The 27,012-nt window shown below is 62.2% G+C and overlaps 3 protein-coding genes across 12 annotated transcripts; 1 reads left to right on the top strand and 2 right to left on the bottom strand.

The window, feature by feature from the left end:
- Window positions 1-720: 720 nt before the first annotated feature.
- On the bottom strand, window positions 721-13,413 carry RNF44 (ring finger protein 44). 7 transcript variants are annotated; one of them, XM_032447457.1, is made up of 11 exons: window positions 13,302-13,413; window positions 5,381-5,561; window positions 4,860-5,076; window positions 4,392-4,559; window positions 4,053-4,229; window positions 3,729-3,890; window positions 3,531-3,655; window positions 3,340-3,427; window positions 3,134-3,255; window positions 2,948-3,047; window positions 721-2,842 (listed from the first exon to the last, which is right to left on the bottom strand). In XM_032447457.1, the coding sequence occupies exons 2-11, from the start codon at window positions 5,485-5,487 to the stop codon at window positions 2,780-2,782; spliced, it is 1,329 nt and encodes a 442-aa protein (XP_032303348.1). In that variant the 5' UTR covers window positions 5,488-5,561; window positions 13,302-13,413; the 3' UTR covers window positions 721-2,779. The 7 variants fall into 7 exon arrangements, with proteins under 7 accessions (XP_032303348.1, XP_032303349.1, XP_032303351.1 ...); XM_032447458.1 differs by lacking the exon at window positions 13,302-13,413 and adding an exon at window positions 13,171-13,257; XM_032447460.1 differs by lacking the exon at window positions 13,302-13,413 and adding an exon at window positions 13,166-13,186.
- CDHR2 (cadherin related family member 2) lies at window positions 13,353-22,786 on the top strand. 3 transcript variants are annotated; one of them, XM_015876102.2, is made up of 33 exons: window positions 13,353-13,578; window positions 14,630-14,705; window positions 15,098-15,155; window positions 15,349-15,414; window positions 15,494-15,633; window positions 15,739-15,792; window positions 15,928-16,017; window positions 16,424-16,513; window positions 16,590-16,712; window positions 16,791-16,934; window positions 17,008-17,083; window positions 17,190-17,296; window positions 17,371-17,598; window positions 17,675-17,830; window positions 17,999-18,163; window positions 18,267-18,328; window positions 18,413-18,653; window positions 18,736-18,972; window positions 19,131-19,200; window positions 19,283-19,897; window positions 20,158-20,229; window positions 20,471-20,520; window positions 20,603-20,754; window positions 20,954-21,056; window positions 21,134-21,222; window positions 21,302-21,376; window positions 21,462-21,539; window positions 21,621-21,681; window positions 21,786-21,910; window positions 21,985-22,095; window positions 22,192-22,269; window positions 22,359-22,419; window positions 22,573-22,786. In XM_015876102.2, the coding sequence occupies exons 1-33, from the start codon at window positions 13,376-13,378 to the stop codon at window positions 22,690-22,692; spliced, it is 4,176 nt and encodes a 1,391-aa protein (XP_015731588.1). In that variant the 5' UTR covers window positions 13,353-13,375; the 3' UTR covers window positions 22,693-22,786. The 3 variants fall into 3 exon arrangements, with proteins under 3 accessions (XP_015731588.1, XP_015731589.1, XP_032303347.1); XM_032447456.1 differs by lacking the exon at window positions 13,353-13,578 and adding an exon at window positions 14,281-14,348; XM_015876103.1 differs by lacking the exons at window positions 13,353-13,578; window positions 14,630-14,705 and adding an exon at window positions 14,172-14,348.
- GPRIN1 (G protein regulated inducer of neurite outgrowth 1) lies at window positions 22,570-27,012 on the bottom strand. Of its 2 annotated transcripts, none has more exons than XM_015876115.2 (3): window positions 26,690-27,012; window positions 25,413-25,506; window positions 22,570-25,262 (listed from the first exon to the last, which is right to left on the bottom strand). In XM_015876115.2, exon 3 carries the CDS (start codon window positions 25,231-25,233, stop codon window positions 24,067-24,069), a length of 1,167 nt encoding a protein of 388 aa, XP_015731601.1. In that variant the 5' UTR covers window positions 25,234-25,262; window positions 25,413-25,506; window positions 26,690-27,012; the 3' UTR covers window positions 22,570-24,066. The 2 variants fall into 2 exon arrangements, with proteins under 2 accessions (XP_015731601.1, XP_015731599.1); XM_015876113.2 differs by lacking the exon at window positions 26,690-27,012 and adding an exon at window positions 26,203-26,283.

The raw sequence follows: 27,012 nt of genomic DNA, 5'->3' as shown, positions 1-27,012 counted from the left end.
ATGCTTTCTGCTTTACACACTGCGGCGCTGCCCGGCTGGAACAGGGCACGGTGGAGGGAATCCTGCTGCGGGTCTGGGGTTGCTGCTCACAGCACTGGGGGGGGTTGCACAATTTCTGGCCTGCTTTGAAGATTCGTTGGTTATATTGGGCCAGCAGAACTGCTGAAGACAGATATAATACATAACAAGGGGGAGGTGGGGTGGGATGGGATGGGGGTGCCTCCAGCTTGTCCTGGGCTGAGCAGAAGGGAGAGCTTCCATTGTTTGCTGAGGGATGGGGGTCCTTGGGGAGGGCAGAGGGGAGTAAGGACAGCAGAGAGAGATGGAGGGGTGGGTTTAAACCTGCTATGTGACGGGCTTTGCTGGGGGAGCTGCTGGCCATGGGGAGAGGGAGCAGGGGCCTCTTCCTTCCCCCATGGCTTCTCTCACTCTGGGATGGATGGCTGTGGCGTTACACTTAGTGCAGCCTCTATGAGACACACAGGGGAGAAGAGGGCACCCCCCTCGTTAAGCACTGCACTCTGTGTCCTCTTCAACACGGACAGACCTTCCTCCTCTTCCTCCACCAGCTCCTTTCAGCCCATGGTGGGAGCAGCTCTAGGTGCCAAACCCCCCCTTACCCCTTAAAAGCAGGTTGGGGTGATGGAGTTAGAGCCCAACCCAACCCAGTCCAACCCAACCCCTGGCTGCCCACAGCACAACAGGAGCCGGGCGCGGCGCCTTGGTATACATCATACATTTATTAGTGAATATCCCTCTCAAAATCAGCCACGACATTAAAAAAAATAATGATTGCACTACTTGGTCAAGCAGAACTAGCAACTTTCATCTTAAAAAAAGTACAAATCTGTTAAAAATTTCAATCAGTATAATACACATATATATAATACAACAGACTAGTTAATGTTAAATGCTACAAAACCAAGATGATTCCAATGGAATGGAAGGAAAAAATAAAACCAAACGAACATAAAAACAAACCGAAACCGAACACTTTTTAGAGCTTTAAGAACCTTTTTTTTTTCTTCTTTTTTGTGTTTTTTTTTTCTATATATTAGCCTTTTTTTGTTTGTTTTTGTTTTTCAAATACATACATGGGGGGAAAAAATGAGGTAACTGTAAAATGTGCAAGTAACAGAGCAAAAAAAATTATATATATATATTTATATATATATATATATATATATATATAAAAACTTTCTAACACAGAACACACGTCCTGGGCCCGTCGGCCCATGGACTGGTATATAGAACAGTAAACAGTCCACTATCCCACCACAGGAAATCATTGGTAAACAGTGGTATCTACAGCGCAGTCAGCAATCACAAACACCCTAAATAATTGGTTTCTTGGATTTTTTTTTTTGTTGGGGTTTTTGTTTTAGGATTTTTTTTTCTCTTTTTTTTTCTTTTTTTTTTCTTTTTTTTGTTGTTTTTTTTCCTGCTTTTATTTTTTTTCTCTTCTGAAATGATACTTGTAGCTGCTCATTGGAATAAATTCTGCAGCACACGAGCTGTGAGCTTTCGAGTCGCCGTCAAAGGACCGTAAGGCTTTCCTGGCTCCCTGGGCACCGCGAGGGCGGGAGGGGACATGGGGGACATGGGGGACATGGGGGGCAGGGGGGGCGTCTCCGTGTTGCGATGTGGGTCTCCTTTGGTTCTGTCACTGAGGGACGGGGGGGGGGCGGGATCCTGCCCAGGGGGCACCGAGCCCAGCGGTGCCGGCGGAGCGGCCTCGACCGCAGACGGGTGGCCGAGAAAGGGAGGCAAAAGGAGCCGGCCAATAGCGACCCGCCCCGCACCGCCCCCCGGTGCCCACCGCCCTCCCGCATCTCGCCGTGCCGGGGCCCAGCCCCGCCGCCCCGCCCCGCCCCGCGGGGACGGCCCGGAAAGCCTGACGGTCCTGCAGAGGCGTTGCGGACATGTGCAGTACAGTGCATGGCAGTATCAGCTGAGCACAAAAACCCCTCTCCCCACCCCCCTCACCCCACAGCCGGCTACACGTAGCCAAGACCACGTTCCAAGCTGGTCAGACATGCATGCATATTGTGAACATTTACATTGGGCCGCGCGGAGGCTCCCGGGCGTCGGCACCGCGGGGAGGGCAGCCCCTCCTTGCGCCCCCCCCCCCTTCATCCTCCTCCTCCTCCTCGCTAATTAATCATGCAAAACGACTCGGGGCAGCCCGGCCCGCAGGACGAGGCGCTCGGGAGCCCCGGGGGGAAACGGGCCCGGCCGCCCCGCAGAGCACGGACCGAGCGGGGTCGGGGCTGGGGATGGGGCCGGGGCCTCCTCCCGCCTGGGAAGGACTCGGAGCGCTGCAGAGTGACCCCAGCCCCGCCGCCCTCCGCTCTCCTCCTGCCGCCGAGGGGAAGAGCGGCCACAGAACCAAAATGTGATGGGAAAAGGAAAAGGAAGGGGAAAAAAAGAACTAAAACCGACCTACCCTAAAACCAACACAAATGGAGGAACGGGGGGAGGTGGTAATAATTCCTAGTGAGTACAAAGACCTGCAGAGTGATGGAGCGACGACAGCGTCTTTGGAGTGCGGAGGACACGGAGGACGCGGCCGCCACCAGCACAACAGCGTTCAGACCCTGCGGCGGCTCCGTGCACGGCGGAGGAGGAGGAACGGCCGCAGCCCGGGCTGCTCAGCGCTCACCACGTCCGAGGAGGCTCTGGGGGGGGTAAGCGCACGGCCAGGCCCCGGCAGCATCCCCCGCCCCTGGAACGACGTCCTCATCCTGTAAGGAATTGTGCGGCTCGGCGCCCGCCGGCCTCAGTCCGCATCACGCTGCACCTCCGACGCGTCCGCCCGGCAGATGGGGCACGTGCGGTTTGCCTGCAGGGGAACAAGGAGAGAAGGGGGCGGTGAAGCAGAGCCCTGCAGGGAACGAAGCCCACCAAAACCCCACTGGGGTCAGGGGTGTCCACAGCCCCATCCCACCTTTAACCACTTATCGACACACTTGGCATGGAACTCGTGGTTACAGGGTAAGACTCTAAGTAGCTGCCTTGACTCAAAATCACACATGCACACCACGCACCTGGGGAGGGACAGCAGTGAGCCCAAACCCAGCACCAACCCCCCTCCAACCCAACACCCCCCGCCCCGCACACGCCGCTGGCTCACAGGGTCTGCTCGGACTGGTGGCTCTCGGGGTTGAAGCGGTACGACGGGAGGTGCTCGATGTCTGCTTTGGTGAGTCCCCGTGGCTTGGCCTCCCCCAGCCGCTCGGCCAGGTTCAGTAATGCCTGCGGGGAGACGTGGACGGCTCAGCCCCATTGGAGCCACCCCGCAATGCCGGGGTCACCCCATGGGGTGGCGGAGCCACACACCTCGTAGTTCTCCATCTCCACGTCATCCACATCCAGGTCCAGGCTGATCGTGGGTCCCACGGCCGTTGGCGACACAGGAAGCATAGAGCTGCATGCAGGGAGGAGGGGGCCCTCAGCGAGGGTTCCTCCATGGGGACAGAAGCACCACGGCTGCCCCACACCTCCCACATCCCCCCCACCCCAGTACTCACAGGAAATAGGGCAGGAAGCTCGGGTAGTACGGAGGGGGCGGCGGAGGGGGCGGCGGGGGGGGCAGTGCCTGCTGCAGCCGGTACCGCTGGGTGTTCAGCCGCCGGGGCATCATGTGGGGGTATGGCTGTGGGGAGAGAGCAGGGCTCAGGGCCGTGCCCACAGCTCCTGCATCCCCCAGCACCGGGACGGGCACTTACCACGCCGAATGGCAGCTCTTGGTGCAGCGGATCGTGGGGGAGGTAATGCAGCGGCACGGAGGGGGAGAGCGTGGGAGCGTGGTGGGATGGGGGGTACGTGAAGCCGGCGATGGGGTGCTGCTCCCCTCGCAGGTCCACATCATTGTCTATCCTCTGCAGAGGCTGTAGGGGAAACTGTTAGGCTGGAAGGTGTGTCCCAGGTTTCATCCACTGGCATTAGCACTGCACCCACCTGGGGGGCCGCACAGAGATCCCACTCTCTGTTCCAGGGCCCCACGCCTGGCTCTGCAGCACCAACACCTCCCCAGTCCCACCCCGACTCACCATTCGTGGGTGCTGGGCTTGGAGAGGCACGAACTGCCCCAAGGGAGCCATGTGGGGCGGCTGGTGGGGGGGCACTGGCGGCGGGGGCGGGTGCAGGATGTAATGGTCGCTGGAGATGATGGGAGGGAACGTCTGGTAGGAGACTGGGAGCTGTTGCATGGCGCATGCCTGGATCAACTGCAGGGTTTGGAGAGAAATGGGGGTCAGGGGCACTGCTGCCGGCCTCAGAGCATCAAATGGTCCCCACGCCCACAGCCCCTGCGCTCCAGGGTGGCACCCAAACAGCCTTTGGGCAATGTCACCCCCAGGTGTCCCCTTCTGCATCCCACCGTGACTCACCGGGGGCGGGAGGCAGCAGAGCGGGTAGTGCTGTCCACTGAACATCACTGAGCATGCTGGGAGCTGCTGGGTGCTGCACCCAGGGATGTGCTGGCTGGTGTGGATGGGGAAGCCTTGCGTCGTGACGGTGGTGACCGTGTAGGAGAGAGGGACGGGTCCCTGGTGCACCTGGGGACAAGGCATAGAGGATGTGGGCAGAGGACACGGCCCCAGCTGGGCTGTCCCCATCCCGGAGGGGCAGCAGCAGGACACGAAGCACCAGCACTGGGACACAGGCAGCATCCTGCTGGGCTCCATGTGAGCTTTGGACCCCGCTTTATAACCAGCAGTCAAGGTGACATGGGCTCCCACCACCAGCACCAAAGGGGACCACAGGATACATCATACCATGTCATAGAGCTGGCTCTGGACACCAAGGTACAGGCGCAGGGTCAGTCTCAGCACCAGGGCTGCTCCTGCGCCACCTACCTGGTCATGAAGATCCACCATGAATGGGTTCTGGTGGGGCGGGTGAGCGGCCGGGTGCAGCATTCGTGGCGGTGTGCTGGGGAGAGCGTAGGCGCGGGGCTCATCTACAGGGATGTGCGGCTGCTGGGGGAAGGCAGGGTGCAGCTGGGTCTCATCCTGGCCCAGCAGGGTTGCCAGAGGTCGGTCGCGTCGTCCCCACTGACGCCGGACAGGGGGGCTGCGGGGCCACCGCAGGAGAGAAACAGAGCAGGAGTGACCCCCGGGCAGGGTCAGCGCCCAGCAGTGCAATGATCAGGGCTGAGCTCCTCGTCTGGCTGCCAACCTCCAGCTCCACTCGCCCTGTGTGTGCCACCACCCTGCGTCCTCAACACAGGACCCCCACGATGTTCCCCTTGGCCACGCTCCCCACCCTGAGCTCCCCCAACCCACCAGGTGCTGGCGGTTGCCCCAGCAGGATGTACAACCCACAGTGTGTCCCCACACAGGCACGATGGCCACTGGGTCTCCGTGCTGCCCCGTACCTTCGCCGGAGGTGGTCAGGGCTGCTGCAGGGTCCCCCTGAGAAACGACGTTGGTTAAAAGGGGCAGAGGGAGGCCGCCTATTCACTGCCAGTTCCCATGGTCGCATTGGTGACGTCGGGAGGCGGATGGACACGCGGGACCTCAGGCTCCAGGCAGGGCGAGACACCAGCACCTTGGATCCTGCAGAACAACAGCGGGTCATGGCCTATAATCCCCTAGGATAGCACGGGGCTGGAGCACAAACAGGAGCCCCAGATCCTCCCTGATACAGGATAGGGGAGAGGCGTAGAGCTGACTCCAGGCAGCAGCACTATGTACAGTGCAGCATGACCCCAGCATCGCCCAGCCCACTGCCCCTGGCACCCAGACCTGGGCCCACCACCACTCCTGGGGCTGGAGACAGCAGAGCCCAGCCCCCATCGGATACCCAGGCAGCATCCCTGTGCTGTGTGACCTCCCCATGCAAGACACAGACACCGAGTGAGACAGAAGCACATGTTTTTGGCACAGAGAAAAGCAGGCTGGTGGCTGCAGCACTGCCCTGAGCTGCTAATGGGACTGGGTACTACCAATGTGTCTGCAGCCAAGCGGGCTTCAGTGCTGCTCTGGGAGTGCTCTGTCCTGCAGGGCTCCTGTGTGTCTGCTCTGCACCCTCTGCAAGCTGCCACTGGGGCACTGTCCCACCACCCTGCACCCAGCTGGGCCAGTGTCCCCATGTAATTGCCATGCAGCAATGTGCCATCACTCCCAGGAGGTGCCCACTCCTGGGGCTGCTCATTCCCCAGCTCCACACCCCCCCGTGTCCCTGCAGCACCAGGTGGCACAAGTTCCGACCCAAGCAGCTCCATCCTCAAAGCTGTCCCCAGACCCAGCTGGCGGCCACCTCCCTGCACAGTGCCTGCTCCAGCCCTTCCTCCATGTGCTGGGCACGTACATGGGCACAGGCTGAGTGTGCAGCGCCCTGAGCCCGGCAGCAGCACAGCAGGAGGCTGGAGGTGCCCCCAGAAGGACAAAAGGCCGCGTCACTGCAAGGGGTCACAGCCTGACGCCGTGCAGTGTCTCCTGCTGCTCTCAGCCCAGCCCGGGATGCTGCTTGTGAAGCTGAGAGCAATCTCTCTTTTGGGCTCAAACAAAGCCGCCACAGCAGGAGCCCCCGGAGCAGCCCGCATCCCACCGGGTCCCACCGCCGTGGTGCGCAGAGCTGTGCGCCGTCCGTCCTCACCGCTGCTCCGGGGTCCCCCCCGTGTCCCCGCTCACCACCCCACGAACACGGGCCGTGTTCGTGACACCCTGGGGTCAGCGCCCCGAGCCGGGACGCGCTGTGGGCGGACACGCGCGGCCGGGGCTGGGCGGCCACCGGGCACGGGAACAAAGTTAGCGGCGCTCGGTGCCATCTGCCGGGAGCCGCGGCCCCACGCCCCCCCCCCCCCACAGGCTCGGTCCACGCAGCGCAGGGGCCGCGCGCCCCAAGTGCCGCATCCCCACGCACGGAACTCGGAGCGGGGCCGGGCCGTGGCTCAGCGGAGCTGTGTCTTTAGAGAGCGCCGCTCCGGGGCCATGTGCTCGGCGCCAAACAAAAGCAATAACAAAGGCGCCCGGGCCCCGCGCGCGCCCGGGGCAGGTGTCCCGCCGCATTTGGGGGCTGTCGGGGGGCGGCGCCGCCCCGCCCCGTCCCGGAGCCGCCCCCCCGCCCCGGCCTACCTGCACCGCCGGACGGGGCCGCGCTCGTGGAGCCGCCGCGTCGCCCCCGCTCCTCCCGCCGCTCTTTGTTCGCCGACGCCGGGCCGGGCTGCCGCCCCCCCCTAACCCCCTCTCCCTCCGCCCTGCCGGCCCCCCGCCGCCGCCGCCGCCGTTTCCGGTGTCTCTTTGTTACCCGCGGCTCGGGCCGGCCGGGCCGGAGCTGCCGCCGCCGGGTGCGGGAACGGGGGTGCGGCCCCTTTAAGGCGCGGCGGCACCGGCCCGAGCCACAACACTCGGAGGGGCCGGGGGCGCGCGCATGGCGGGAGGGGGGAGAGAGCGGGCGCCAGAGCCACGTGACCAGGCGTGTCACGCTCCGCCGCCATCTTGGAGCGGGGCCGGGCCGCCACGAGGGGCAGCGGCAAAGCGGGACGGGGCGGGAACGGGAAACCGAGCCGACAGCGGGGGGATGAGCGGCGGGGAACGGAGCACGGCACTGAGTACGGAACTAACGGGAGAACCCCCGGCACACACCGACAGCACAACCGGGAGCCCCCAGCACAGCGGGGACACCCCGGCACCGCGCAGCACGGCCCGAACCGGGAACCGGAGCCGCATCCGTGCCGGGCTGCCGCCTTACGGCAACGAGAAACGAGCAGGTACGAGAGGCAGCAGCTGGCAGCGCTATGTCATGGCTGTACACAGCACTGCCCGACAGCTGGGCTTTAACGTGCTCACAACCAAAAGGAGCCAATGAATTGGAACGTCAGCCCTTCGAAAGGGAAACAGAGCCGGGGTCATGGTTCCACAGCTCAGAAGGATCGTCACCACCGGGAGGATCCTGCACACGGCTCCTCTCATGGCCGCCTCCTCACCCCAGTCACACACAGCAGCCCCAGGGCTTCCCCAGGGCACTGAGCACCATGGCTGGGCAGGGGGCACAGCTGCGACAGGGTCACTCTGCTCAGACAGCCCAGAAGGGAACAGCCCAGGAGCTGATACCACCCTCAGTGCCCACTGTTGGCTCCAGGGATGAAGAGGGAGATGGGAGGTGGCACTTGGAGCTTGCCACTAATTCCTGGCAGAGATAGCAGTGCTATTAACAAGGTGGCCAGGACACAGCCTGGTCCTACACACTGCATAAACAGCACACGGAGGCCTAGATGACAGATAACTGTGCACACACTCCCTCCCAGCGTGTTCCAGCAGCACCAGCTCCCCCACGGCCAGCAGCTATCGATGTCCTCGGGACAATGGGGGGAGATGGAACGCAGCTCTGTGCTTGTGCCCTGTGCCCGGCCAGGCCTAGTGGTTGTGGCTGCACACGGAGGTGGCTCAGCTCACACCTGCCCTGTTCTGTCTTAGGGTCACAGCACGACACACAGCCACTAAGACATCCATATAAAAGGCCACTCTGACTATTGGTGTGACAGCATCCTGATGTGGATTTAAGCCTGGAGGAACACAAGGAGCCCAAGTGACAACAGCATTAGCCAGTGCTTCTGGGCAAGGACAAGGGCTTGAGTCCATTCATCTGCCCTTCACTATCAGCCAATGACACCTCCAGTGAAGCTCCTACCTGTGAAGGCTGCACATGCCCAGCTCTTGTCACAAAGAACTGTACAGGTTGAATTCAGGCACCCCACAGCCCATCCTCTTCCTCACAAGAGCCAGAGGTCAGCACAATAGGAGCCCGCTTGAGCCCAGGCTCTTTGCGACACCATCTGCTGCTACAGACGTGCCACCTCCCTGGCCCCATATATAGGTCAGGTCTGTCACAGGATTAGCTGGGGCGATTGGAGTGATATGAGGAAAACTCCCACTGGGAGCAGGCTCCCCCCCAGCCTCTCCTGAACACTCAGCACGGCATCAGCTTCCAGTCGTACCCTCCCCAAGTCCAGGAGAGACCCCCCCCCCCTTCCCACCACCTGCAAATCAAGCAAAAAGAAACCAGCACCAGGCACCAAGGAGTTCCCAACATTTGGGGAGGGACAGCAGGAGGATCCCCACCCTGTACAAAACCTGACAAGGTGACGTGGGACACCCCAACATCAGCGGGTGCTGCACGGCGAGGTGCTTTCCTGCTGGGGAGAGGAGCTCCCCCCCCTCTTTGCACACCTTGCTGGAGCTGAGCTCTCTGGCAGGGGAGGCAAGGACGCCTTCGCTGCGATCGCACACCACCCACTCACACCCCCGGGCTGCCAGCACTGCCATCAAACGCCTCCAGCCACACGCACGGAGACGCTGACATGAGGAGCGAGGAGCTGCACAGGCAGCGGAACTGATAACACCCAGTTTCCTGTCGATCTCTCTCCCACGTGGATTCTCTGATGTCTAATAGCGAGGCTGAGCTGCAGTGCAGAGGGAGAACTAGCAGCCTCTTCCTTCCCAGACCTTTGAAATAGATGCTGCGCTGCTGATCTTAACTGAAACCAGCCAGAAAGTTCAAAGCAGAGAGAGGACTCACAAATAAACAGTAAGCTTGCGCAGCCTTCATTTCCTTAGGACAGGAATCTGCAGACATGTCTCCACCTTTCTTCATCTGCCCTAGAAACAGCTGCACGACCTAAGCAGCATGACCAGAAGGCTGTGGTGCAGCTGTTCAGGTACCTCTGTAGCTCAGCAGCAGGCAGCAATGGGAAGCAGCAATGGGAAGCACCCAGCTCAGCCAGCCCATGGGGTGCTCCAGCCCAAGCAGCTGTCAGAAGGTGTTCAGCAGCCTGTACTGGCCCCGTCCCATGGCTACAAGCACCGTGAACTATGCTCACCTCCGTCTCCTTCCATCCTGCTGCAGGCAGCCCCACAGCTCAGCTGTACATGGGCAGGTGGAGAAGAGCCAGCACTTCCACATTGATCCCTACTCCGCCACCTGGGCAGCCCCCAGGCCCTGCCACTCCTTCCCTCTGCAGGGCACAACGCTTCAGGACTCCTCGCTGCTTTGCCCTTCGTGTGTTTACTCTCCATTCATCCATCTCTGCCTTAAAGCACAGACCCCATCTCCCCCAGAGCACAGCTACCCAAGGGAGCACGGTTACAGCCTGCATCCCTCACCCTCTGCAAGCATCCCACCCAGCCTAGCACACTGCACCAGGGGCAGCCTCCAGACACCTCCCTGCTGCTCTGCCTGCTGGGCACAGGCCGGATCGCTCACACTGCTCTTCTAGCAGCAGCACCTGGCAAAAAGGACACAGAGCCAGGAGCCGATGGATGGCAGCAAGCAATTCAAAACAAAACACCTCTTGAAAGCGTGGGGGACGGTCAGGAAGTTGGGTTGGGTGCTTTGTTTTGCATTTTAGGCAGCCTGTGGGGACACCAACAACCTGCAGCAATCATTTTCAGAAAGGAGCTCGGGTACATTGACAATTTCCAGCTGCTATTTGCCCTCTTTTGTCCTTGATTTACAATTTGCCAGGGCTCTGCTTTCAAGATGCACCTAAACAAGCACTGACCGCTGCCTTAAGCACGAAGGAAGTTTGCTGCCATACCTCCCCAGTGCATCACCCACAGAAAACCCCGCACCAGTGCCCGGGGATAGTTTTAAGAGGGGGAAAAAAACAGCACCATGATTTCCAGGCTGACAGCCCCTGTGCACAAAGCGCGACCGTGCAGTGACAACAGAGCAGCCTGGGGCACAGGAGCCGGCTGACCTCTGCTCCAGCTCTCGCCGGCACATTTTTATTGTTCACCGCTCGCCCAAAGCGCAGGCAACACAGAGAAAAGCAACTAAAGCACTTGGATCAAAAAGCAAACGCAGCTGGGGAGCTGCACCGGCACAGCAGGGAAAAGGCAAAGCTGCTGGAGGGGAGCAGGATCTGTGCCTGCATGGCTGGGGGAGGAAGAAGTGAAGCCAAACCCCCTTCCTTGAGCCACAGAGCGAGGTGCTGGAGCCTGAGCTCACCTCGAGGCAGGATCAGCACAGAGCAGGCAGCTCATCATACAGCATGGCCAGCCCCTCTGCTCTATGTGGTCAAGCTTGAGGCCACCATTGGAAAAATAAGGCTCCCAGAGCACTGTAGGCAGTGCTCCCCTTGCTCCTGCCTCGCACACAGCCAAGCAGGGAGCCCTCCCAAAGCACCCAGCTCTAGGACACCTGGTTGAGCCAACCATCCAGCCAACGTTCCCTCCAGCACCAGGCAGGTGACGAGCCACATCTCTACAGCTGGGCTGCACGCAGGGAGCCAAGGGACAGCGGGAAGGTGCCGTGTGCTGCCAGCAACCGGCTTCAGAGATGAAAACCCAACAGCATCCAACAGCTCCGTGCTTTGCTGCCGATAACCAGTGCTGGCTGCCCAGCCAAGCCCCGCGGCCAGGCTCACGTGACAGCCAAGTGGATGCACACAGTAGGAGTGGCTGTAGTGACAGCCTTACCGCTGGTGTCGGACACACATCTAAGCCCAGCAAATCCCAACGCTCTGCAGCGCTCATTTACAAACCCCACACGCAATGCACAGGTACACGCAGGCTTCAGCAAGAGCTCGGTGCCCGTGGCCTGCTGGAGATGCACAGGGAACAGTGAGCGTGGGGAGATGGGACCCTCTGATGGACAAGGATGAGCCTGTGCTACATCTGGGGGAGGAAGAGCCTTGGTTCAAGAGCCCAGCCTGCATCAACACCACTCCATGATGTCAGTGTGCTCCTGCCCCATGGACATTCATTGGGACACCTGATGGGATCAGTGGGACATCACCTCATCCCGCTCTGCATCCCATGGCTTTGTTTCACACCCAGCCTCTAATACAGGACTTCAACAGCGCACACCTGGATACAATGCTACAAGCCAAGGCTTTACCTGCTGGCTGTTACTTCATTCCTGTAACAGGCCCATAAACCAGCGCTAATTAAATCTCTCCTAAACTCTCTTCCATTTAAAATAAAAATCCATAGTCCCTATTTCATTAGCTGGCTTTGGGTTTTACAGCTTGATCAATTCCCCTCGCAGAGCCCCAGTCCCAGGCAGGCAGACACAAACACACAGCGAGCAGCTTCCACTGTGCAAATCAATGGGGATTTGCAAAGTCTCCTCTCTCAGCTCTTTGTTCTGCACTCGCCGAGCGGAGCCGTGCAGCACATCAGGTCGGGGCGGTGGGAACATCCCTCCCAGCAGCCAGATGGGGCCGTGCTGCTCCCTGCAGCGAGGGGACAACCAGCGGGAGCCCCATAAACACGGCCCCGACCCCAAAGGCAACGCAGCCTTGTGTGCAGCACCGCTCCTCCTGCAGCACGGCCAAGTGGGACGAGGCCCAGCTCGGGCAGACAAAAAAGCAGCGGCTGCTCTCAGCTCCTGCAAGAAGCGGAACAAACGGAGCAGCGGTACCGAGCGCTCCGCTCACCATTTATTTCCTCCCCTTCCTGCCCACCCCCATCGCAGTGCGGGGCCTCAGTCGGGCCGTGCCGGGCTCCACGAGCCGAGCACAGCGGGGATGGACGGGCAGCACCGGGCAGCCACCCCGCACACCGGGGTTAAGGACAACGTCCCGCTGCCCCTTATCCGAGCACCGGGACGTGCCGGGCCGCGGTTCCCCGTGTCCTAATGTTGGTACGGAGCCGCTCCCGCTGCCTTCAAAGCAGCACCCAAAGGTGCCAACAAAGGCCCGGTGCTGCGCTCCGCATTCGCCGTATTTTGAGCCGGCCTTATTATTTCCACTGCACCGTGCATTATTACCCGCCATGCAGCGCACTGACATCAGGCTCAGCCCGATCCCTCACGGCCGCTCCTCCTCCTCCTCCTCCTGCTGCTGCTGCCGGGGCTCCGGCCCCAGCCCACGCACAGCTCCGGGATGCGGGAGCCGCGCACCGCACACCGTGCAGCCCCGGGCCGAGCCGCGTTGGCTCCGGGTGCCGGCACAGGGAGCGAGGCCGCTCGGTGCTGCGGTCGCCCCGCTCGGTGCCGTCCCGCTGCGGCCTCCATACGGCCCGGCCCGCATCGCACCGCTGGGCCCTGCGGGACGGAGCTGCCGTACCCGCAGCACAGCGCACCCACCCCGCGGCACAGCCGCCATGGCCGCCCCGCTCCGTCCCCGCTCACGTCCCGCCGCCCGGTGCTCCCCGAGCACGGAGCCCGGCCCGGCCCACACGGCGACAGCCCCGAGTGCGGCCCGCGCTCACACCTCACCGGGCCCCGCCGGAGCGCCCTCCCGGTGCCGGTCCCGGTGCCGCTCCCCCCGTCGCACCGCCTGGGCCCTGCCCCGGCTCCGCCGCCCCCCCCGCCGGTTCCGGTGCCCGGCACCGCGCCCCACAACCTACCGGAGGCGCCGCCCCCGCCGCTCTCGGGCCGCTCGGTTCGTGCCCCGGCCGCGCTCCGGGCTCAGCCCGCTCGCATGGCGCGGCGGCCGGGCCCGCCGGGCTCGGTGTCCGTCCCGGTGCCGCTCGCGCTCCGGCCTCGGCCCCGCCTCACGGCGCCCCCTGCGATCCCGAGCCGATGGAACCGGCCGCCCCCTGCGCCGCCACCAGGTGGGAGCGTCCAACCCGGCCCCAGCGCCGTAATGAGCCTAAAAGAGCCGCAACTAAAACGCGCTGCGGGGTGAGAGCCGTAATGATCCGAGAGGATGCGCACTACAGGGACAGGGGGAAGGGCGGGGTGGGAATGTGGGTAGGGATGGAGATGGGAACAGAGATGGGAACGGAACGGAGACAGGGATGGGAAAAGGGATAGGGATAGAAACGGGAACAGGGCTGGGTTCAGGGATGGGGACAGGGATGGAGCTGGGAATAGGATGTGGATCTGGGTAGGGATGGGGATGGAGGCGCTGGGGACATCCCAGGCCAACCCTTAGAAGGTTTGGGGGTGTCCTGGGACAGTCCAGGAGGGTTTGCAGTGGGCTGCCTTGCACCAGGCCTGAGGGACTCGAGGAACGAGGGCACAGTGACCCTTCAGCAGTAGGGGCTGTCCTGGACCAGCCCTCAAGAGTTTCACCCCAGTCCTGGCCCTTTATGGGGTGCAGTGGGGCCTTAGAGCAGGCTGGGTGTCCTGGCTGGGTGTCCTGGGGTGTGCAGAGCTGTGCGGGCTCCTGGCCCCCTGAGATCCTCCCCAGTGTATAAGAAGGAAGAGGGCCAGGCCCGAGGTCCTGCAGAGCCAGTACAGGCTGTGTCTGTGCCTCCCCCCACTCTCACATCCCAGCCTTCTTCTGCATGAGCAGAGCCACACAATCCACCCTTGTCCCCAGCAGGGCTGAAGTAGGTCAGGGAGGCAGAGCTGAGCCCTCTAGGCCCCCCCAGGGAGGGAACCTCACAGCGGGGGATGCACGAGGCCCCAGCGGCAGCTCCACTGGGTCGGTGCCCACCTGTGTCCTGGTGAGACCTCCCTGCTCCAGCCCAGGGGATGCCAGGCAGTTCCTCAGCCCCTCCCCAGTGCCCTGGGTTTGGGGTCCCCCTGCAGCCCTACAGGCAGAGTCCCCAGGGTGCGGGTTGGGGTGGATGAGCCACGGGGATGGTCCCCAGCACAGGGGGCTGGAGCTGGGGAGCAGTTGCTGGGCTGGGCCAGAGCTGGGTGATGAGCAGCAGGGAGGAGAATGGAGAAAGCAGTTTCTCACCCCTTAATTGCAGTTAATCATTGATGAACTTGCTTACTTCAGGAGTCAAAGTTCTGCAGTGCTGCCAGGGTGCAAGCACGGCATAGCTGCCGGCAGCATCCCGGCTAGGTGCCTGCAGGTAAGGGATCCCAGCACGACCCCCCATGGGCACTGCAGTCTGGGTTTGGGGTGGGGGAATGTCTGTTGGAGGGGGTGAGCTGTGGGGGCTGCCCATAGGCGGTGATGTAAGAGAGGGGGATGTTGTGGGGTGTCACAGCTCTCTCTGGGGCTTCCATGTGGGGCTTGGAGTGATCTGGAGTGACTCAGCCTTCAGCTGTGCTCAGGAGCTGGTCTTGGGGTCCCCAGATACTCCTGAGGTCACCAGAACCTACAGACCAGCTCCATCCCCCCACTGTATCCCCATGGGATGGGACCTGTTCCCTTGGGCAGCTCAGTCCCATCCCATGCTCTTCCAGTGGGCATGGTGGGGGGGCTCGGAACATGCCCCAGTTTCTCTTCTGTGTTCCACAGGCTTTGGGCAGGATGGCATGGCACCCGCTGCTGCTGCTCCCCTTCCTCCTGGCAGCAGGTGAGGACTTTGCTTGGTGCAGGCCTGGGTTGCAGGGAAGCATCAGAGACGCTTCCAGCTCCATCCCATTTCCCTGGGGGCATCCATGACCCCCAAAAGTGGCACTGTGGGCTGGGCAGGGGAGGGTGAGGAGTGGGAGTTGTGGGGTGAGGAGGGGGAGATCCCCTGCACTCAGCTCATGTTCTCCCTGCAGCTTCAGGAAACACAGCTCCCATCTTCAACATGACCCTCGTGTACGTGCCTGAGGACCTGCCGATAGGTGAGGGGCGGCTGCGGGGGGGCTGCTGGGATGGGGGGAGAGCCTGGGGATGACGATGCCTTTCTCCCCTTGTCCCCAGGCGCGATTGCTTTCAGTCTGTCAGCCTATGACTTAGATGGGGACCCAATCACCTACGACATCACTGGGGAAGATTCCTTCTACTTTAAAGTTGATGCACAGACAGGTGTGGTGACACTGAAAAACCTGCTGGACCGTGAGGTGAGAGCAGGGACTGGGAGATGGGGCCATGGGGATGAATGGCAGAGCCCTCGGACTGAGGCTGAGCTCTGCCTGCCCTGACTGAGCTCTACTTTCCCTCCCCAGTCCAAGGCCAAGCTCGACATCTTTGTCATATTGTCTGACGGGATCAATACAGCAGTGAGTAGTGGGAACAGGGATCACAGTGGGGTCTCCGCAGGGTCTCAGTAATGCTGACTGTGATGCTCAGTGGGGCTTTGCCCAGGGGGGCAGTGCTGGCCGGCTCCTTTTCCCTTATCCAAGCTCTCCCCACAGGTCACCAGCCGCCTGACCATCATCGTGGATGACCGTAACGACAACGCACCCATCTTCCAATACCTGCCCTATGAAACCTCTGTCCTCGAGGTACCTTCCTGGGACCTGTTAGCCCCATGGGAGGGTAATTCCCATGGCATGGGTGTGCCTGGTGACAACAGGAAATAATAATGTGTGGTGACAGCATGAAGTGACGCTGCGCCTGGGCGTGTGGTTGTGGTGTTTGGTGATGGTATTCCTGGCAGTCATATCAGTGCTACTGGGGCTGGTGTGCACTGGGACTCTGCCCTCACCTCTCCTTCACACACCAGGGAGTGCCCATGGAGCTGCTCAGCCTGGGACAGGGCAAGGCTAGCTCAGGGTGCAGACAGGGAGTGGGGCTGCAATCCCTGCTCATGCAGAGACCTAAGCCCCAGATGGGGTTGGGAGGGGCTGGGCTCAGCACCTTAACCCTGCTGCCCTGTGCAATGCCACCATTGCCTCTCTGTGCACCCAGAACACAACAGTGGGCAGCATCATCTACACCGTGTTTGCCAATGACTCTGACACTGGGTCTGCTGCCAGAGTCAGCTACAGCATCCAGGAGGTAAGCACCGCAGCTCTGTGTGGTGGGGGCTCCCCATGGGCCAGGTCTGCTGACATGTGTCAGCGTTCTCTTCCAGGTGATCCCAGACACCACGAAGAACCAATGGCTCTTCTACATCCTATCCAACGGGAGCGTGGTGCTGAACAACTCGCTGGACTACACCATGAACACCTTCTTCCAGCTGAAGATCCTTGCCCAGGTGAGGGACATCTTGTCCAGGTAGGGGCAGTGGGTGTGAAGTCGTGGTGATGTGCAACTAATGGGTGCTGTGCCCCAGGATGGCGGAGGGATGCTGGGCAACCAGACGGTCATCCAGAACAGCAGCACCTACCTGTCCATCGCCGTCATCGATGTGCCCAACCTGGACCCACGTTTCCTCAACGAGCCCTACTCCGGCTCCGTGCCCGAGGGCTGCCCAGTGGTGAGCAGCCTGACCTGCTGCCGTGGGGCTGGAGGTGTCCCCAGGCTGTGCCTTGATGGCTGTGTCCCCACAGGGCACCACAGTGCTGACCGTCACGGCCATGGACAGAGACATAGGGGTGAACGATAAGATCTCCTACAGCATCACCAGTGAGTGAAGGGGCACAGAGTAGGGTGGGCACCCAGGGGATTGCATCTGGACTCCAGCAGCCAGCAACCCTCCCCATGACTGAACCTGGCCCCTGCTGTCCCCTAGATGCCAGTGCCCCCTTTGCCATCAACGACACGACAGGCACCATCACTGTCAGACAGCTGCTGGACCGTGAGCAGCTGCCGAGCGAGGAGGTGCTGTTGGAGGTCATGGTGAGTGGGACAGCATGAAACACCCGTTCTTTTCCTCGCCCCACAAGGCCTGACCTGCTCCTCTGCTTGCACAGGCACGTGAGAGCAACCTGGACATCTATGGCAACGTGGCCCAGGCCAGCACGCTGGTGACAGTGTTGGTGACTGATGTCAATGACAACAAGCCTCAGTTCTACCAGTGCTCCTTCTCCAACTGCGACTTCAACGACACCCAGAGCAACTTCACAGGGAGCATCGTGGAGCACTCCTCCTCCAAAGTGCCTGTGTCCAACCTCAACATCGTTGCGCATGACCCAGACAAGGTGGGAGCCCGTCCCTGGGGCTTTGCTGCTGTGCCACTGCTCCATCACCCTCACCTCATGTCCATCTCCCCAACAGGGCATCAATGGCACTTTTGAGCTGTACCTGCAGGGTGCGAGTGCCAGTGCATTCACTGTCTCCCCCACTAGAATCGTGGGTACAGGGGAGGTGCAGATCCTCGTGCAAAACCCATCAGCTGTGGATTATGAGCTAACCCACGTCATGGTGGTGCAGGTGGGTCCCTCCTCCCCACGTGCCTGGGGACACAGCCCTTCCCCTACAAGGACAAGAGCAGAGCAGAGCTTTGCCACAACAGCTTGTTTGGTTCAGAGGAGCTGGGCCAGATGTGACAGCTGTCTCTACTTGGGGACCCATGTGAGACACTGTCACTTCACCCCACAGCTCATTGCTAATGACACAGGGAATCCCACAGACTGCTGCTCCACAGCCACCGTGACCATTGACATCATTGACACCAATGACCACATCCCTGAGTTCCCACAGAGCAGCTACAACCTGAGAGTGCCGGAGAACAGCCCTGATGGCACCGTCATTGCCAACATCACGGTGTGACCCTTGGGGACACTTTTTGGGGTGCTCAGTGCCCACACCCAGTGCTTCACATCCATCACTGAAGCAGGTTCTCTTGATGTTTCCTGCTCTCTTTTAGGCTTATGATCCAGATAGCGGAGCTGGTGGCCAGATCACCTACTACCTGCTCCCGGAGAGCATGTACGTGGGGCACAGCTGCTGGGGGGCTGTGGGTGCCACCTGCCCTGGGCTGGAGCCCTGCTGATGGGTCTGTGTGTGCTGCAGCCAGGACATTTTCATGGTGAATGCCACGAGCGGGGTGGTGATGGTGAGGAATGGGTCCCTCCTGGACCGGGAGTTGCGCTCTGTGTACTACGCCAACCTGCAAGCCAAGGACGGGGACAACATGACGGGCACCACGCTGCTGGAGATCACTGTGCTAGATGAGAATGACGAGAAGCCCGTCATCATTGGCTCCTACTTCATCTCCGTGGAAGAGGGGCAGAACGTCAGCACACAGATCAGGGTGGGCACCATGAGCAGAGGAGCCAGGGTTTGTCCTGGGCTGCAAACAACCCCTCTCCATCCCCCTGGTGCTCGCTTTGCAGGCCATCGACAATGATGAGGAAGGCACTCCCAACAGTGAGCTGGGCTACAGGATCGTGCCAGGGCTGTACAGCAACAACTTCACCATCAACCAGATCACTGGAGAGATGCACAGCATTGAGCCGCTGGACCGTGAGGCCGTGGATGATGACGAGGGGCAGCTGGTGGTGACAGTGGAGGTGTACGACCACGGGGTGCCGCAGCAGAGCACGATGGTGAACGTCACCATCACTGTGGCGGTGAGCACTGGCCACAGCCAGAGCAGGTGGAAAGGTGGCAACGTGTTCCCATGTGCCACAGTTGGAGCAGGGAGCAGGTGTCCGTGCTCCTGTCCCCTGCTCCGTGCCAGACCCCTATCTCCAGCACAGTGATGCTCATGGGCTATCATCTCCTGCAGGATGTGAATGACAACACGCCAGTGTTCCTCCAACAGTCCTATGAGTTCTTCGTCTTTGAAAGCTCTGACGGTATGAGGAGGGTGGTCAGGCTGTGGGACAAACAGCGCGTGGGGTCGGACAGACGGACACTGAGAGTCTGCCTCACCTGCAGGGTCCTTCGTGGGGGAAGTCATGGCCACGGATGCTGACCGGACAGAGATCAACTCCCGCATCTCCTTCCAGCTGGAGCGGAGCACCGGCTCCAGCAACTTCTTGATCAGCTCATTCCGCCTGGGGCCGGGCAACTACAGCGGGCGGCTCTTCCTTGACCCCGATGTGTCTGTAGACTATGACACCATGCAGGATAAATTCTTCTCCTTGGTGGTGCTGGCGGAGAACACAGCAGCAGACAATGCAGGGAACGTGGCCAACGTCTCAGTGCGGGTCAACATCCTCGATGTCAACGATGAGCCGCCCACCATCCTGCCATCCTCACTGGAGGGTGTGAGCGTGAGTGAGAACGGCACGCAGCAAGGTGTGATCCACACCGTGGTCGCCTCTGACCCAGACACCAACCACTCGCTGGTCTTCGAGGAGCTGTCGGTCGCCTGCTATAAGGGTGGTAGCAGCGCTGGGGAGGTGTGCTGGGACTGGTTTGTGCTGCTGCCCAATGGCTCGGTGTTGGCCAACAGCTTGGACATTGACTACGAGCTGTGTGACGTGGTCCTGCTGACCATGCGGGTTGAAGACCTCTACACTCAGAAAGGCAACCAGTACAGCCAGAACGGTACAGGCAGAACCCACACCCTGTGTCCACCATCAGCAGGGCAGGGAGGAAGATGGGATCTGGGGCTCCTGCTTCCCCAGAGGAGCGCCTCTTTGGGATGGGGGGAGGCTGCCCGCAGCTCTTTGGTCCCTTTGGGTTGGTGGGGAGGTGTCCCCAGTTCTTTGGTCTCTGCCACAGGGATCTGGGCCTTCTGGGGGAATGTGGCTCCCAGAGGACACAGAGCAGGACTGACCAGAGCTCTGTGTTTGTGTCTTTGGCAGAAACCCTGCAGATCCAGATCACAGACATTAATGACAACGCGCCAATCTTCCTGCCTGTCACTGGGACCTTCGGTGAGCAGAGGAGCTTAGGACACAGCATCCTTGAGCTGCTCTTTGCTGTGTGGCTCTGCCCAGCTCCCCAGGGCTGTGAGCAGTGTGGTGTCCGGGCTGGGACAACTCGCTGCTCCCCATGAAGAGCAGCAGGAGGAGCTCAGGGCTGCACCTGCTGTACTGAGCCATGGGGCATGCAGGGCATGGGGTGCACAGCACACTTAGCTGCAAAGCACCACAACTGCCCTGTCTTTCTCCACAGTCATGGTCCCTGAAATCTCTCCAGTGGACCTGCAAGTGGCTACTGTGAAGGTGAGGAGCTGTACTTGCTTCTGAGGAGCTGGGCTCACCCATCCCTGCCCACCCGTGCTGCTGACACACTTTATCCCTACAGGCCACAGATGCCGACTCAGGGCTGGGAGGAACCATCTTTTTCTCCATCATCAGCGTGGTGTTTGTGCAGGAAGATGGGGCCAAGCGGCCCTTTGAGAACCTCTTCAAGGTGGTGACCTCAGCTGACCAGGACGGCTACACCGGGAGCATCCAGTAATGCCATGGGGCCGGGCTGAGCTGGGGGTTGCATGGTGTGGGGCTGAGCCCAGCTCAGCTCCTTTGCCACGTGGAAGGGATGGATGGAGGGCACCCCCTGCTCCTTGGTCCCCATCAGAGGGACCTGAGCGTGCTAGGAGGATGGGGCTCTCGGAAGACCCAGCCCCATGGGATGCTGATGTCCCCATCCCTTCAGGGTAGCCAGCAACCTGGACAGCTCATTGAAGGGGAAGTACCAGGTGACTGTGGAGGCTCGGGACAGCGCAGCACCGCAGCACGCGACACAGACCACTCTCAATGTGAGTGTCACCCCATCCTCTCTCTGGGGATGCCCCATGTCCTGCTGAGCCCCTCTCATTCCGTTATCCCCACACAGATCTTCACAGTGGATCAGAGCTACCGCATTCACCTCCAGTTTGTGACAACAGTGGATGAAGTGCAGAGCAATTTGGAAAGCATCAGAGTGTATGGAGGCCTGGCAGGGGCTGGGGCTGCAGGTCCTGCTGCTCCCTATACACACACCTCACCTATAACCTCATTGCAGGGCCCTGACCAGTGCCACTAAGGCAGGGGTCTATGTGGCAGCCATCCGGAGCTATGAGGACAGCCGTGCCACTCAGTGAGCAGGGGTGCAGCGATGGCATTGGCCATGGGGAGGGCACTGTGCCCCACAGCCCGCTCACCACTTCCTCCTGTCCCTGCAGGGTGCAACCCAAGTCGGTGATGGAGGTGTACTTCGTCTACAGCAATGGCACAGCACTGGACGTCAACCAGCTGAGCCTGTGTGTGGTGGGGAGGGAGCTGTGTGTGTGCCAGCACTGCTGCCCACCCCATTGCTCATCCCGCTTCCCTTCCCTTGGCAGGCTCATCCATAGCGACCCGCTGGTCCTGGCCAACCTGATCAACCTGGGCCTGGCCGTCATCGTGAGTGGGGCTGGGCAAGGGCTGCAGGGACAAGGCAGCAGCCCCATGTGGTTCACTGGGGGTCCTCGTGCCTACACAGCACCCTTAGCTCCACTGTGTGTTAGGGCCCTGGTGAGGTGACAGAGCCCAGCAAGGAGAAGCAGATGATTGGTGTCATTGCGGGGCTGGCAGCGTTCCTGGTCCTCTTCATCCTCATCGCGATCCTGGCCTTGGTGCTGACCATCCGGAGGTATCATGCACCCAGTTTGGGTCCCCACATACCCCTTGTCCCCACATCCCCACTCACCATCACCATCCCTGCAGCTACAAGAGGAAGCTGAGTGCGATGAAGGCTCTCAAGGCAGCCACGACACTGAGCCCAGCTGTGGTGCAGGGAGCGGGCATCCCCGGCACCAACAAGTACAACGCTGAGAGGTGAGCGAGGGCTCCCTGTGCCTGTCCCCATGTTGCTCCCACATCGCTGACCCCACAGGCTGACCCCAACACTCTCTACCACCCACCCCTGGCTAGGGCCAACCCCATGCTGAACCTCTCGCTGGACCCATCCCATGACCTGGGCTTCCATGAAGAAACCAGCTCGGTGGCCAGGTGAGCCCTACAGGCAGCCCCAAAGGCCACAAGGCTGCTACCCTACATCCCCATGCTGCCACCACCTCTTAACCCTTCTCTTTCTGCAGCATCAATTCCCTGGATGAAAACAAGGTGGATTCACCCAAGGAGGACAACTTCAAGGCCCAGGTAGGAGGCAGGGCATCCCGCCCCCTCTGCCCAGCTCCATTCTGCGGTGGCACACAAACTGCTGGACCCTCGTGCCCCTTTCTCTCCATCCCAGCTCTGGGGGTGGATGGGGTGTCCCTGCCCCCCCCCCCCTCTGACTGTGCTTGTTTGCAGAGAGGCAGCCCACATCCCACAGACTCCACTGAGGACGAAGCTCTGGCGGCCGCCCTGAACATGAAGGATCCCCCCAAAATGGCCTACATCAACACTGCCTTCAACACCACCGACCTGTGAGCAGCATACGGGGCGCAGAGGGGCCAGAGCGGGACTCGGGCAGCTCCTCTGGCGATGTCGTGTTCAATCCCGGCAATAAACCCATCTCACGTGGTGACAGCGTCCCATGGCCACCAGCCCCTTGGTGCAGGCCCCAGGGGGTCCCCTCTCCTGGTGTGTTGAGGTCAGGCTGGAGGGGTTTGGTGTCACTGCAGGGCTCTGTGCCACCCCGCTGTCTGTCTGTCACCCCACACATCCCCACCGAGAGGTGCTGGCAGCACAGAGCTTTCTGCAATGTTTTATTACCCAACACCCCGACTGACAAGTGTAGTTCTCCCACCCCTTTCCTCCCCCCACACCCCCAGAAAACAAACAGAGTTAAACAATGAAAGTTGGGGATGAAGCCATAGTGCCAGAGTGGACTGGCAGGACCAGGGGTTCCCCAGCACCCCGATTTTTGCAGCCTCCTGCAGCTCAGGTGCTCCCAGGGCTCTGTGGGGCCGCTCCTGTGCACTGGGTCAGGCTGGTGGGGATGGGGCAGGGCAAGATGTGGGGCCCGACAGTTTGGCACTGACACCGAGGTGCTGCTGGCAGAGGGGTGTCACCCCCCAGCACACCCACTTTGCTCCTGGTGCTGCCCAGCAGGGCAGGGATATAGGAACAGTGTTTTGAAAGAGCTGCAGCCCCGCAGGCTGCTGGGGAGGAGGTGGCTGACGGCTGAAAGTGTCTCTTAAAAAGCTCCAAAAATGCAAACACGGTTCAAGAAAAGCCCCCCCTCCCTCCCACCCCTGCAAAATCCCAGCAGTAAAAAGTGGCAGCACTTTGCAGCTGGCGCAGCCCCGGGGGGAGCAGCAAGCAAGGCTGGGGAACCCACAGAGGGACAGCCTGGGGGCTCTGGGTGCTGCTCACAGCAGTGTGGCTGGGAGGCAGCACAGCTCCTTCCCCAGCACCAGGGTTCCCGTGCTTCAAATGCAGCCAGGGAGGGCTGGGAACCACGGGGACAACCTCCCCAGCTGCCCCCAGCTGCAGTGATGGGGACAAGCAGCTGATGGCACCGTGCTCCAGCCCCACAGCCCTTCTGTTGGGCACAGCAGTGGGACACGATGCCGATGTGGCAAGAACAGGAGTGGGGTGGGCAGCCGGGGGCTGCTGTCATTGCTGCTGCCCACCAGCCCAGCTCTAAGCCACGGCCAGGCCCCCACCCCCTGCACAGAGAGGTGGCACCTGTCTCGTGTCCCAGGGCTGGGGAGACCCCAGCAGAGGAGACGTCCCATCCCACCTGCAGCACTCCATCACCACCCACCTGGAGCGCTGCACGCTGGCAGCGGCCGTCTCGGGGCGCAGGGCAGGGACACCTCCCCGTGTCCCCTCCATCCCACGTGGATGTGCAGTAGCTCACTCCATGGCCGGGCCGGTGCGGGAGCAGCACCGTGGCCGCCGGACATTTTGCAGCAGAGCCCGAAAGATGCTGGGCTGCCTCTTGGGCTCACCTTTGCGGGGAGCCCCTTTGATGGAGCTGGCGCGAGTGCTCTGTGGGGTGGCCACCGCCTGCCGCCCGTGCTCCTCAATCTGCTTCTCCAGGTGCTTCTGGATGGCCATGCCCAGCACCTCCACCTCCATGGAGGCCCCGTACACCTCCCACGTCATCCCCTTCTCGTCCCAGCTCACCTCCCGGATGGGCTCCGGAGCCTCCTCTGCCACCCCCTTCACGTGCACCTCAGGGTACGAGGCCTGTGGGGACTTGGCCACTGGTGTCATGGGCCCGGTGGCCACCGAGCGCGTCTCCACGGGCATGGACACCTGCATCTCCGCGTCCTTCTTGGAGGGCTCCAGGCGTGGGGCAGAGCCCAGCTCCCTCTTGGGGAAGGTGAAGGCAGCGGCTCCACCTGGGGGGCTCATGGGGCTCAGTGCCACCGACACCAGGGATGCACGGCTGTCCACTTGTGTCCCCATGTCCTGCACACCGGCGTCCTGCGGGGGGGTCACCTCAAACGAGTAGGATCCGCAGAGCAGCTTGGCAGTCCGGGGCTGCTGGGTGCACTCGGTGCTCCTGTCAGCTCTGCCCTCCTCCCCAACAACCTGGGGCTGCTCGGGGGCCTCGCTGCCCCCTGCACCACCCTGGGGCTGCTCCTGGCTTGGCATCGGGGAGGGCAGCTCAGCCCCTGCCGATGGCTCCACGAATGCCACGTGTTTGGCTGGAGCCGGCACGCTGCCTGCGTCCTTGCTGGGTGTCTTGAGGCAGGGCTCGGGCAGGGCGGGCATGGGGTTGGCCTTCTCCTTCTGGGTTCCCCCTGGCTCCATGGGGCCGCAGGCAGCAGCAGTGCCACCGGGTGCCCCGCAGCTCCCCGGTCCTGTTGGCACCGGCACCTTCTCCGCAGTGCCCAGGGCCTCGGGCTCAGCCACGCAGCAGGTCCTCATGGCACGGCCATCCCCGCTGCAGCCAGAGCTGGGCAAGCGCTCACCCACTGGCGGGCAGCCCGAGGAGCTGGAACTGGGCTCACAGGCATCCTCAGCCTCACGCCTCAGCAGCTGCAGGGCCTCAGGATCCCTAGTGCTGCCCATGCCCGGGGAAGGCTTCTCCCATGCTAGTCCTGTAAGAGAGGTGACAGGAAGGTGAGTTGGGCTCCGTCAGTCACCAACTGCTTCTTGCCAAGCCACAGGTGACAGCAGGTCTGGCAGTGCCCAGAGGGCCCCAGCAGAGTGCCCACCCCAGGAAGGGGAGCACAGCGTCAGCCACCTACCACAAACACAGCCGTTCCCTGGTGCGACCGATTCACACGCAGGATTCAGGGGCTGCTCTGGCTGCTGGGGTCACGGAGCCGTGGCCAGGAGATCCTGCAGAGGGAGAACAGCTGGAGGGCAACCTGTGGTGCCCAGTAGAGCCCTGGGGATGCTCAGCACGGAGCGTCCATCAAGGCCATGCACAAAGGTACCCAGCCCAGGGCACCCACTGGCAAGGGAGGGGCTGCAGGCTGCACAGCGGGGCAGTGCCAGGCAGGGCAGGGGGTGCAGCTGGGCACGGTGCACACCTGCCCTGCACGGAGCACCCACACTCACACGGGGCCACGTGGCACAGGGGACACAAGCCGGTGTCACACAAGCGTCTCCAAACGACCCCCGCCCCCCCCGTGCCTTTCTCCCCACGCAGCACCTCGGTCCCACCCGTGACATCTCCCCGCGGGGCCGCACGGCTGCCAGCCGCCCCGAACCCACCCTCAGAGCATCGTGCCCGGGGCACACTCGTGTGCACGCGGGGAGACACGAACACGCGCGTACGCACCCGCAGGCACACACGCACACACGCACTCCCGCCTGCAGACACGGGCACGCAGCCGCCGCACACGGCTCCGGGCACACACACACTCGTGGACACGCGTGGGCACGCCCCGGCCGAGCCGCGAACAAAGCCGCCCGAGCCGCAGCCCCGAATTGTGGGAGGCGGCGGCCGATCCCGTCCCGGCGATGCCGCCCCGGGGGCTCCGGGAGGAGCGGGGCGGCCCCGCCACGTGCTCGCCCCGGGGCCGCTGTTACCTGCGGCGGCGGCTCCAGCCCGGTCCCCTCCCGCTCCGCTCCGCTCCGGCGCGGTGGCGGTGGCGGAGCATGCGTGGGGCGGCGGCGGCGGCGGGGGCGGTACCGTGCCCCAGGCCGCTCCCCCCGCACCGGCACCCCCCGGTCCGCGCCCCGCACCGGCACCGCCCGCTCCGGTGTTGGGGGCCCGGTTGTCTGGGGGGGGGGGAGGGGATTCTGGCATCACCGTCCTGGCGTTGTCCCCATCCCGGGGACCTCACCCCCATCCCCATCTCCCGGTCGTGACATCCTCGCCCCGCCAGACCCCCGACGCAGCCCCCGGGTGCGGGAATGGCTCTTGTCCCGCACAGCCACCCGGCGCCCCCGGGACGTGCTACATCTGGGTACGGGGGGGGCACGTGGCCGGCTGCCCCTCGGCCCTTGGCACGAGCCCCGTGGTGCCGTCCCGTGGGTGGGGGTGACAGCGACACGGGGCCCGTCCCCCTCCTACCTGGTGACGGAGATGTCCGCCTCCCCGCCGGGCATCACCGCGGGGCCACCGGCGCTGCCCCGCTGCCCGCTGCACCCCGCGGCTGCCAGCCCGAGGGACGGGGACGTGCCGGTCCGTTCTGCCGCCGCGGAGGGGACGAGGAGGGCTCCTGCTCAGCCCTCGCCCGGGGGGGAGGATGGGGAGGGGAGAACGTCCCCGTCTCCCTCCCGGCAGCGCTGCCTCTGCTCCCGGGCTCAGGCTTTGTCTAACTCCTTCCCACGCACTCCCGCTCGCGCTGCGGGGGGGAAGGCGGCCCGCGAGCATCGCCTCGGGGCTCACAACCC

This window comes from Coturnix japonica, chromosome 13, assembly GCF_001577835.2.
Source record: "Coturnix japonica isolate 7356 chromosome 13, Coturnix japonica 2.1, whole genome shotgun sequence".
NCBI classification, from domain to species: domain Eukaryota; kingdom Metazoa; phylum Chordata; class Aves; order Galliformes; family Phasianidae; genus Coturnix; species Coturnix japonica.
Note: the sequence above shows the minus strand (reverse complement) of the source record. Positions and strands in the feature narration are given on the sequence as shown.